The following is a 10,853-nucleotide window of genomic DNA, read 5'->3' on the forward strand; positions in this document are numbered from 1 at the left end:
GCCTGTCCTAGCTGGCTGGAGCCCCCGTCACCCCACGGTCTCTGCTGCCATCGGCCAAGGCCAGCGGCCTGAGCCATCCGCCCTCAGGCTTGCCCGGACCAGGCCCATCCAGGGCCCTGGGGTCACCGCTGACCTTGATCTCCAAGCACAGCCTCAGCCTCCGTAGCCAGGCCATGAGGAGGGCTCAGAGGGTCAGCGCTGTGGGTCCTTGACCCCTGGGCCACTCACCTGTGTAGCCTGGCTCACACGCACACTCGAAGCCATCGATCTTATCCAGACACGTGCCCGAGTCACAGGGGCTGCTGGCACAGTCGTCCAGGTTGATCTCACAGTTGGGTCCTGGGGGGTGGGGGACACATGGCGGTCAGCTCCTGAGCCCCCCCAGCCCCAGCCCCGCCGAGCCCGGCCAGGCACCTGTGGTCCCCTTGAGGCAGAGGCACTGGTAGGCGTTGTCGCGGTCCTGGCAGGTGCCCCCGTGGCGGCAGGGCTGGCTGTGGCACTCGTTGATGTTGGTCTCGCAGTGGTGGCCGGTATAGCCCGGCTGGCACAGGCAGGTGAAGGTGGCGACGCCGTCCTTGCAGGACCCGTAGTGGCAGGGGTCGGGGTCGCACTCGTTGATGTCCACCTCGCAGTGGGGCCCCGTGTAGCCTGCGGGGCGGAGGCCACGGGCTCAGGGCGGCTGCTCCTGGGCACGAGACCGTCCCCTGCCTGGGACTCTGCCACCAGACCTAGAGTGCCTGTGCTCCCACCAGGGAGGACCAGGTTCATCTGCATCGAGAGACCCTCCCCAGTGCCAGGGTCAAAGCTGAGCTGGCTCCTGGCCCTGGGCCAAGGCCCCAGACCGTGAGGGGCCTTAACCCACCACCCTGCCGGCCGAACTCCCAACGGCCCGCCGCCCCCGCTGGACGCCCACGCTGCCTCTGCGCCCTCCACCCGGCCGCGGTCGGGCCTCACCCTCCGTGCACACGCAGGTGTAGGTGTTGGGCCCGTCCAGGCACTTGGCGCCGTTCCTGCAGGGTGTGCTTGCGCACTCGTCCACATCGTACTGGCACAGGCTCCCGGTGAAGCCTGTAGCCCGGGAGGGGCAGCGGTCAGGCCAGATGGGCCCTGTGGCCGAGCCCCGGCCGGACCAGAGCCGTGTGCATGCGGAATGAGCTCGGCGGACCCCAGCATCGGCCCCGACGACCTCAGCTCCCGACCTTCTGGTCAAACCCCTCCCGGCACCCCCAAAGAAGGGCCTTCCCCAGACTGACTGCGGTTGCGTGGGGCTCCCCACTCAGTGTCTGGGAAGTGACTGGGACGGCTGATTTACATCTTAGGAAGCCCGAGGCTCCAACTGGCCACGGGCCCCGGGACAGGCGGCCTGCGGGCACATCAAGCCTTTCGGGCCATCGAGTCCACCGCGGGCCGGCACCCCCGGCCGTGAGCTCCCAGAGGCCCGGGCTGGTGCCCCTCCCAGGACACCCAGCACCCTAGGAAACCCCAGCAGTGAAGATGACAGTCTCTGGGCCCTGGGCACCCCCAATCCCGGGGCGAGTATACCCAGCGAGGCGCTCCCCCGCCCCCCGCATGGCCTTGCACGTTGGGGGAGCCTGGAAACACCCGCACTCAGTCCTGAGGACGGCTCGCCCTGCAGCCAGCCCCGCGGGAGCACAGGACGGGTACCCGGGGCACGAGGCCAGGCCCGGGTGGAGGCCGGTCCCTCTGCCAGGGGCAGCGCGTGGGGCCGGGGGCAGCCCGGGGGCAGCACCTGTGGGGCACTGGCACAGGAACCCATTGATCTTGTCCAGGCAGCGGCCGTTCTGCAGGCAGGGGCTGCTGGCACACTCGTCCGTGTTCACTTCGCAGTGCACGCCCTCGTAGCCTGGGGGGTCAGCGCACGCGCCATGAGCGGTCCGCGGCCCTCATCACAACCCTGGTGGGCGGCTCTGGACACAGGCAGCGACTCCCAGCTCCAGCCGCCCACAGGAGACGGCCCAGCGGTCCCCCACACCTGACCTCTGGCAGCCCACCCCGGCCCCGCCCTCTGCTGCGCCCTGAGGCCCGGCTTCCCCAGTGAGCTCCCGCGGGGGTCAGCCCTGCGGGCCCCACGCACCGGGCATGCAGATGCACTGGAACTCCCCGATCTGGTCCAGGCAGGTGGCGTCGTTCTGACACGGGTTCGAGACGCACTCGTTGACGTCGATCTCACAGCGGGGGCCGGTGTAGCCCTGCAGACACTGGCACTCGAAGGAGCCCAGCGTGTTGATGCACCTGCCTTTGTGCTCACAGGGGTTGGCGCCTGGGGTGCGGCAGGGAGAGGGGGTGCATGGTGAGGGTGCGGCAGGGAGAGGGGATGGCGTGGAGAGGGGCTGCTCCTGGCACCCTGGCCCCCGGAACACTTAGGGACCTGCCCGCCAACCCACCAGACGTGATCCCTCAGGGAGGCACGCCGCCGGTCAGCCCGGGACCCCTCTGAGGGCAGAGGCCATCCCCACCGGGGGCCCCAGTGCCCACCGAGCCCCGCTGGGCACGTACCCAGCGAACACTCATCCACGTCCTGGCTACAGGCTGGCCCCGTGTACCCCGAAGGGCAGGTGCAGATGGCCTTGCCGTTGACGGGGTTGGTGTCGCAGTTGGAGCCCTCGTTGCAGGGGTTGCTGATGCAGGCGTCGTTGAGGTGGCACAGCAGGCCTGGGCAGGGGTCACGGTCAGCAGGGCCCTGCCCCTCCCCGCCTGGCAGAGGCTGACTGCCCCACAGCTGGCTCCGCCCGCACCCGGACGTCTCGGGGAGCAGCCTGCCACTGTGACCCTGAAGGTCGGCCAGCGGGCCCGGCCGCGGAGGCCCCTGCCCCGTCTTCACCCCAGAAAGACCCCTTCCGGGTTGTTCTCGAGGCCCCAAAAGCCACTCTGGTGTGAGCGAGGTCACGCGCCCCAGGCTCGGCCCAAGTGAGCCCCCCGCCGGCGTCCCCACCCCCGCCCAGCCGGGGCCGGGCGCTCACCGGTGCGGCCGTGGGGACACTCGCAGTAGAAGGAGGCCACGCGGTCGTGGCAGGTGGCGCCGTGGAAGCAGGCGGCGCTGGCGCAGTCGTCGATGTTCTCACTACAGTCCTCACCCGTCCAGCCGTTGACGCACACGCAGTTGAAGCCGCCGTTGGCGTTGTGGCAGGTCCCGCCGTTCTGGCAGGCGTTGGGCATCAGCTGGCACTCGTCCATGTCCTTGGTGCAGTACTGGCCTGTGGCGGCACCCGGACTGTTGGGCCGGGCGGCTGCCCCCAGGCCGAGACCCTCACCCCACTGGGGACAGGGGCCGCCTCCACCAGGAAGCCTTCCCGGTTACACTCCTCCACCCACGGCCAGCCCATCGCCTCTTCCTTCACACCTGCGGCACCAGAGGGGACCTCTGTCTCCCCGCTCTGTGCACAGAGGCACACTGGGGCCCACGCTGGCCTGTCATCCCCTCCAGATGGCGAGCCCACGGGCATGGCCTGCATCCCACTGGCCAGCATCCCTGTGTCCTGCCCAGCAAGCTCGGCCAAACCTGGGGACCTCACGCTGGCACAGGGCTGCCCAGGGCCAGGCTGCACACGGCCCCACAGACCAGACGATGCCGTCTGTGCCGATGGCTGGGCTGGGGGCCTCAGACCCCGGTCGCACTGTCCCTCCCGGGCTGCGCCCGGCGCTCGGGCCCCTCGCCACCACCCCGTGCGCCCCGTGGCCCTGCCTGTCCACTCCGGCGGGCAGCGGCAGTTGTAGGTGTTCACCCCGTCCACGCAGGTGCCCCCGTTCTGGCAGCCGTGTCCTGGACAGTCGTCGATGTTTTCTTCACAGCTGTGGCCGGTGAACCCTGTGGCAGGAGGGGCCGGAGGTCTGCTCAGCCCTCTGCAGGGTCGAGTAGCGTGCGAGGCCCTCGTCCTCTGGTGCCCGCTGCCCTGGAGTCCCCGGCCCTCTCCGCTGCTGTGACCGGCACCACACTCAGGCCCACAGGCGGCTCGTTCCTCCCAGAGGAATCTTTCAGTAATGGGCACTGGATGGATGGGGACCCGTGCACACAGGTCCTGAGGGTCTGTCACAGAGACCCTTCCATGGGGTGGAATTCTGGGGGCTCCTGTGACCGGGCGCTGCCCGCGGGCCAGGCACTGCGCTGGGGTGCTTGGCCACGGTTCCCCACCTGACCGGGGCTGCACGGGGGCTGGAGAGGCCACCAAGCTGTGAACAGGTGGAGGCAGAACCCGGTGGCAGTCCTGCGGGGAGCAGAGCCGCCTCCTCCCCAGCCCGGGGCCCACCTCTGCGGCCTCCATGTCAGTCAGCTATTTATGCACCCGGTTCCCGCTGGGTCAATGACCAACCCAGAAAGGTGTGTCCAGCAACAGCCAAACCTGCAGCAGGTTACTAATTAAACCCCTCCCAGTGCCTTTGAACCGCAGGGCTTGGAGACCAAGCCCCTCTCCCAGAGACGCCCCCCTACCAGCTGCCCTGGAGCTAAAGCAGGCAGCCTGAAAAGGCCAAATGCAAATTGGAGTGGCGTGGGGAGGACCCCAGAGTCCAGTTTGTGGAGTGCTGTGAGCACTTTGGGGGGTCTGGTTCTAAAGCAGGCGGGGCTCTGGGCCGTGCTGACCACCCCATCCCCAGGCAGGGCGGCTCCAGCTCCACCCGTGGGGCGCCCTCTGGCAGGGCCCCACACACCCATCCCACCTCCCCCAGCCCTCACCACGGCCCCACGACCTATGTGGCTACACATGAGGTCCCAGGCTCGAGGTCACAGCCACCAAGCAGGCATTTGAGCTCAGAGCCTGGGGCTCAGCCTTCAGCTGCCCAGACTGCCCGGCAGCCAGCCGTGCGGGGCAGACAGGTGTCGAGGGCAGTGCCCAGTGACAGCAGGAAGCGCATGCGGCCGGTGTCTGCACGCAGAGGCGGAGCCGTGGGGACGGCACTTCCCCTCTCGGGGGCCGGGCTGGGCCAGGGCGGCGTGGAGGTCACCCCCAGGTCAGCCAGGCAGTCCCGGGGCTCTCCCAGCACCGACGCCCCACAAACGAACCTCATCTGCACCCCCCGCCCCTCCGGCTGGGACCCCGCCACCCCGTGGCATGCAGCGGACAGCCTGGAGGTTTCGAACCTCCTTGTTATTATTTTAAAATCATCAGAACAAAATTTACTCAAACCAAAACCGTGGTGAGAAGGCCAGTATGACCAATGGGGACAGTGCAGCTCCTGGGGACAGTGCGAGGGGGAGGAGGGCTGTGCCTGCCGTTGCGCCCCCCACCATGGGGGGCAAGCGGGGACAGGAGGAAGGGAAGGGCCACCACTAGGGGAAGTGACAGTGCCAGCCCTGGCCCGGCCACACCCAGGAACCGGGGAAGCCCCACGGTTGCACAAGCGAGGTGCTCCCTACAGCCAGTGCGGGGGGCGGGGGCAGCTTCAGCAAGTTGCACGGGTTCCAGGAAACTCGAAACAAGGGGGATCGCGAACGGCTTGTAGCCGGCTCGTGCCTGCCACTCCGGGAGGTGCAGACAGGGACAGGTGCCAGGGGCCAAGACAGCAGGGTCACCTTGGGAGGGGTCACCCAAGGAGGCGACCCAGCCAGACTCGCTCAGGGCCACGCCTCCCGAGCAGCCCTTCCCGGGGCTGTGGGGGCCCAAGCCCCTGGCACGCGGGAGGGGTGTCGGGGGTCATGGGCTCAGCTGTCCAGTCACAGCAGACCCTAGCCCAGGCAGGAGCAGGTGGGTGGGGGCCGGGGAGGCGTCTGGACCCGCACAGGCCTCCGAACACTGTTCCTCATTCCAGACCCGGCTCCTCCCCCTCGCTCTCCCCGGCACCGGGCGCTGCGTCCCCGCACGCCTGCGCCCCACCCCAGCGGCCACGGGCAGTACCTGGCAGGCAGGCGCACTCATGCGTGGTGTCCCCCGTGGGGCGGCAGGTGCCGCCGTTCTGGCAGGGGGAGGGGCTGCAGGGCACGTAGGGCAGCTCGCAGTGGGGGCCGGTGTGGCTGGCGCGGCAGGCGCAGCGGTAGGAGCCCAGCTCGTTGAGGCAGGTGCCGCCGTTGAGGCAGGGCCCGGGGCTCTGGCTGCACTCGTTCACGTCCTGCCGGCAGGTGGGCCCGTGGAAGCCGGCCGGGCAGCCGCAGATGTACGAGGCCTCGAAGGGCAGGCACTGGCCGCCGTTGGCACAGGGGTTGGAGGCGCACGGGTCAGCCTGCTGGCACGTCTTCCCTGTGGGCGAGGGAGGCAGAGGGTCATGCACGGAGGCGTTGGCCTGGGCAGACGGCACCCTCTCCTCAGCCCTTAGGGCCCCGCTACAGAACCCCACATTCTTGCCAACAGGGACTGAGGTTCCGAGGGGCCATCCCAGGACACACGCCATGTGGGAAGGGGGTGCCCAGTCTGTCTGCCTGCAGAGCCTGGCTCTTAAAAACAGCGCCCTAGCACCCCCGGCTGCAGAAGGAGGGGTGTCCCCTTTACCCAGAGGCAGGGAGGGGCAGGGGCCCTGGAGCGGGGCCCTCAGGCAGCCACCCGGAGCTGCTTCTGGACCACGGGTCCCCCTGGCCCAGGGAAAGCCCGGGACACCCCAGGCACGCCGACGGGGCCGGGCGCGTGCGGCAGCGGGGGACGGGTGGCGGGCCCAGCGGGCGGTCCTCACCTGACCAGCCCGGTGGACAGCGGCACTTGTACTCTGTGAGCGTGAGCAGGTCGCAGGTGCCGCCGTTACGGCAGGGGCTGGCGAGGCAGGCGTTGTCCCAGGGCGTCAGGCAGAGGGGCCCGGAGAAGCCCAGGCGGCAGCTGCAGGTGTAGGCCAGCACGCCGCCGCGCTCCAGCACGTGGCAGGTCCCCGCGTTCTTGCAGGGGGCGCTGAGGCAGGGGCTGTGCGCCTGGCACCGCTGGCCCGCGAAGGCCTCGCCGCAGCTGTGGCAGACACGGCAGCGAGGCAGGCGTTGTCCCAGGGCGTCAGGCAGAGGGGCCCGGAGAAGCCCAGGCGGCAGCTGCAGGTGTAGGCCAGCACGCCGCCGCGCTCCAGCACGTGGCAGGTCCCCGCGTTCTTGCAGGGGGCGCTGAGGCAGGGGCTGTGCGCCTGGCACCGCTGGCCCGCGAAGGCCTCGCCGCAGCTGTGGCAGACACGGCACAGCGCCCCGGCACCAGGCACAGCGGGGCCGGCTGCTCGGTGGCCGGGCCTCCGCCAGGGGCAGCAGACAAGGGGTGACCGCTCGACATTGTGAACGCGCCTGATGCCACTGAACTGTGCACTCTAAGTGGGTGATTCTCTATTAAGTAAATTTCGTCTACGTTTTTAGAAAAAGAACAATTGCGTCATTTGGGGCACCAGGGTCGAGACCGGGATGTTCGGCAGAACACGGCTTTGATGTTAAGACGCAGGCGTCTGTGTCTGCGCCTCAGCCAGCCACCAAAAAGGGGCCCACAGCCCAGCCCAGCCGCTGTCGGGGAGGAGGGTGCGCTGTGAAGGGCTGGCCTGCCTCTCTCTTCTCTGGCGCCTGTGTAACGGACGCGCCTGATCTGGGTAATAAAAACGTTCAGTGTTTTGTTTTCACCATCGATTTGACAGCAGACGTGGAATTCTCTCTGTCAAGGCTCCTCCCCGACGGGGGTCTCGCTGGGACGCAGGCAGGCACCCCACCCCGACGGCACTTAGCACCCCATCACCGCTGCTCCCTTCTGGGACCAAGTCTTCACAGGAAACGTCAGGCAGCATTAGCCAGAATCAGAAGCACCCACTTTCCAGCTGGAGAAACGGCACTGCCGGGGGGGCGGTGTCCTCACGGGCTCTGAGCGGCTGGGGGGCCCAGGGCCACCTCGCCCACAGGTCTGCTCCCCACCCAGGAGGGAGTGCCCTGCCTCCCTCAGCACTGGACCCCCCAGCTTCGGGAGCATGGGCCATAAACTGCCAGCCGAAGCCTCCTGTGGCCCGGCGCTGCGGGAAAGCTCCTGGAGGCGGAGGCGGAGGCGGGACGGCCCGCCCGGCCCCGCACAGCAGCCCGGGAAGGCAGGGCCCGTGCTGCGCCCACAGCTTTGGGCACCGGCGGTGGGGGGGGTCTTCTGCCACCTGGGGGCAGTGGGCAGCCTTAGGTCCCCTGGACAAAGAGGGGCCCTGCACAAAACCCCCCGCCTTCTGGACCGCCCCCAGGGGGGGCTGTCCCCCATGCCAGCCCGAGGCCAGCTGTGGCCACAGAGATGCCAGCCCGCCGTCCTCACTCCGTCCCCTCCTGCCCACCCCCGGGCGAGGCAGCCCCAGCGGAGAGATGGGGTCGCCTGGGGGGCCGGGGCCTGTGCGTCGCTCAGCAGCTGGGCTGCGCCCCTGTCCCCGAAGGCTTTCATCTGTGGCTGCGGCTGGGGCAGGGTGGACGGGGAGGGCGCAAAATGGCCACTCTGGCCCACCATCTGTTGCCAGAAGCCAAAAGTCCCAAACCAACTGGTTTAAAGCAAACAAGCTGCCCCCCGGGAGGGCTGGAAGGTAGCCCAGGCCTCGGCCTCACTTCCCCCCACCCCCGCCCCGGCTCAGCGCTGGTGGCCCAGGGCCGGGGCTCCTGCAAGGCTACACTCTTGGAGGCCCCCTCGGCCTGTGGGTCCAGTTACAGGCCGTCCCGTCCCAGCCTGGGCTCCCTGGGAACACAGCTGGGGGTGGGGGACAGGGCCAGCACCCCCCACAATCAGCAACGCCCTTATTGTCAGCCGGGAGCCGGCTGCCCGCTCCCACCTGGAGAAATGCTCCAAGCTCTTTATTTCCCAGCCACTGGCAGGGAGGGCAGGCAGTGGCTGCTGGACAGAGGGCGCCTGGTCATCGAAGCAGGGTGGCCCATGCCTCCCTCCGCACCCCTGCCCCACTAGCTCGGGGGAAGTCCTCCGCCACAAGGCGGCCCAGTGCCCTGCCTTGTGTGGGCTAGGCCTGTCGCTGGCCCTGTGCCTCTACAGCAACCCCCTGCTCAGCACCCTAATGTGTCAGGACGTTGGACGTCCCCAAATGGACCCGAGAGCCCTGCCCAGATGTGCACTCTGAACCCCCCAGCCACAGGGTGGTGTCCCCGTGAACAGTCCCCCTCTCTCCCCTGCCCTCCGTCCTGGGTGGGGACCCCACCACGAGACTTGGGGAGAAGCCGCCTGGACAGCATCGCAGCCGGCCAGGCTGTGTCACACTGGGCCAGCCAGAGGGAAAGCAGGCCAGCAAGTCAGGCGTGGGCAGCCTGGGCAGAGAGTGGCCGGGGGTGGGCGTGCGGGTGACAGGGGACGCAGGCAGCAGCTGCTCCCTGGTGGGCGGGGCAGGAGCCACAGAGGCTCCTCCTCGGGGGATGTGGCAGCTGAGAGGGCCCACTGTGCCCCAACTCCCGCCCAGGGCCGGCGTGAAGGCACGCTGCCTCTCCCGAGCTGGGCCTGGGCCGGGCCACCATCTGCCACCAACACCCCAGCTCTGGGATGGGCAGGGCCACTGGAGGAGCCGCCCGTGGAGGTGGGACAGCTGTGGCAGGTGCTCTGTGGGGGAGTGCCGAGTTCCAGGTGCAGCCTGCAGGAGGGAGGGCTCTGCGGCCGGCCGAGCGGGGCCTGGGGGCGGGCAAAGCAGCCCTGCGCCGATCACTGCCCTGGGCTCCCGCGCCTGCTGGGGCAGCCCACCGCCCCCCTCCGCTGCAGCTCTCGCCCAGCCTGGTCACGACGCCAGGCCCTCCCAGGGACAAACCTGTCTCCTCCTCTGCCGACAACCACACTTCCCTAAGAAGGGAAGAGCATGCAAGGCCCCAGATCGGACGGCGCCACGCGGGCCGGTGACCAAGCCCCTCACTGTCCTCAGCGCCTGTCCTGACGGGTCAGTGTAAGTGGCCAGTGGGATGGGCCCAGGCCTGGCCAGGAAGTCACACATACCTTGCAACGCAGGGACCTCCCAGAGCGGGCCCAGCCCAGGGCCTCAGCGACTGGAGCCACACCTCCGGCCGGCCCCATGCCCCCCCGTCAGGGTCAGTGTGGAGACGCACACGCTTACAGCCCGAGGAGCGCCCTGTCCGCCCCACAGCCCAGCTCACGGCGCCCCGAGGCCCACGCAGGGGTGGGGGGGCCTCCTGGCTCCCCTCTTGCCGGTCCCCTGCCCCTCCCTCGCCGTCTCTCCCATCCCACACACAGCCCGTCCCCGTCCAGGCCCGGGTGCCTGGCCCCGCCGGCAGCAGGTGAGTGGCAGGTGGAGCTGGGGGCTGCGGGAGAGCGCTTCCGGCAGCCGGCCCGGAGGAGCGCCAAATGGCCGCGGTGCCTGCTGTCCCGCAGCCCAGCCTGGCTTTGTTCCCGGCTTCAATGTTCCCACTGTGCCGGCCCCTCCCCCAGAGCGCTCGGCTCCATAGAAATGTGACTCCAGAAGCCGCGGAGGCAGATGTCACCTCGACCTTTCACCCAGGACTAATCCCAAATTGTGCTGTTTTCCTTTCTAAACTACGCGGCCATCTGCCACCCCCGGGGGACAGATGACAGCTCCCCCCGCCCCAAATGGGGAGAGAAAGGGCGCGGCCAAGCGGTGCCCGGTGGACTCGGTTCTGCCCTCGAGGAGCTTCTGGTCCGACGCAGGGTCGAGGGGTGAGGCGGCCCCCGCCCAGGCAGCTGGGGGTCAGTTCTCGGGCCCCTGTCTCCCCATGGGAGGCGCCTCCTGGGGTCGCAGTAGTTCAAGAGCTCTTAGGGGTGGGAAGGGGCCCTCCACCCCGCTCCACCACCCACACTACGGCGTAGACGGCCCGCGTAGACGGCCGCTGCCTCCGGCTCCCGGGGGGCAGCCCTCAGGCACATCCAAGTTGTCGCCTGGTGACTCAACCATCGGGGCCAGAGTTGGCTTTGATTCTCGTGAGATTCACCGACCACACCAGGCGGGGCACATCTGTTTGGGGACGATGGTGGGGACAC

The 10,853-nt window shown here is 69.1% G+C and overlaps 1 protein-coding gene across 1 annotated transcript in view; it reads right to left on the reverse strand.

Moving 5' to 3' along the window:
- NOTCH1 (notch 1) overlaps positions 1-9,914 on the reverse strand; it is a 27,967-nt gene extending 18,053 nt beyond the window's left edge. Inside the window, exons 1-11 of the mRNA XM_025051257.1 lie at positions 9,837-9,914; positions 6,616-7,078; positions 5,850-6,188; positions 3,704-3,826; positions 2,982-3,215; positions 2,518-2,673; positions 2,096-2,281; positions 1,751-1,864; positions 955-1,068; positions 415-648; positions 229-339 (exon numbers count right to left, since the gene is read on the reverse strand). Coding sequence (XP_024907025.1) covers positions 229-339; positions 415-648; positions 955-1,068; positions 1,751-1,864; positions 2,096-2,281; positions 2,518-2,673; positions 2,982-3,215; positions 3,704-3,826; positions 5,850-6,188; positions 6,616-7,078; positions 9,837-9,914 — 2,152 coding nt within the window. The remainder of the gene's footprint in view (positions 1-228; positions 340-414; positions 649-954; positions 1,069-1,750; positions 1,865-2,095; positions 2,282-2,517; positions 2,674-2,981; positions 3,216-3,703; positions 3,827-5,849; positions 6,189-6,615; positions 7,079-9,836) is intronic.
- Positions 9,915-10,853: the final 939 nt, after the last annotated feature.

Source organism: Pteropus alecto, unplaced genomic scaffold (assembly GCF_000325575.1).
Source record: "Pteropus alecto unplaced genomic scaffold, ASM32557v1 scaffold67, whole genome shotgun sequence".
NCBI classification, from domain to species: domain Eukaryota; kingdom Metazoa; phylum Chordata; class Mammalia; order Chiroptera; family Pteropodidae; genus Pteropus; species Pteropus alecto.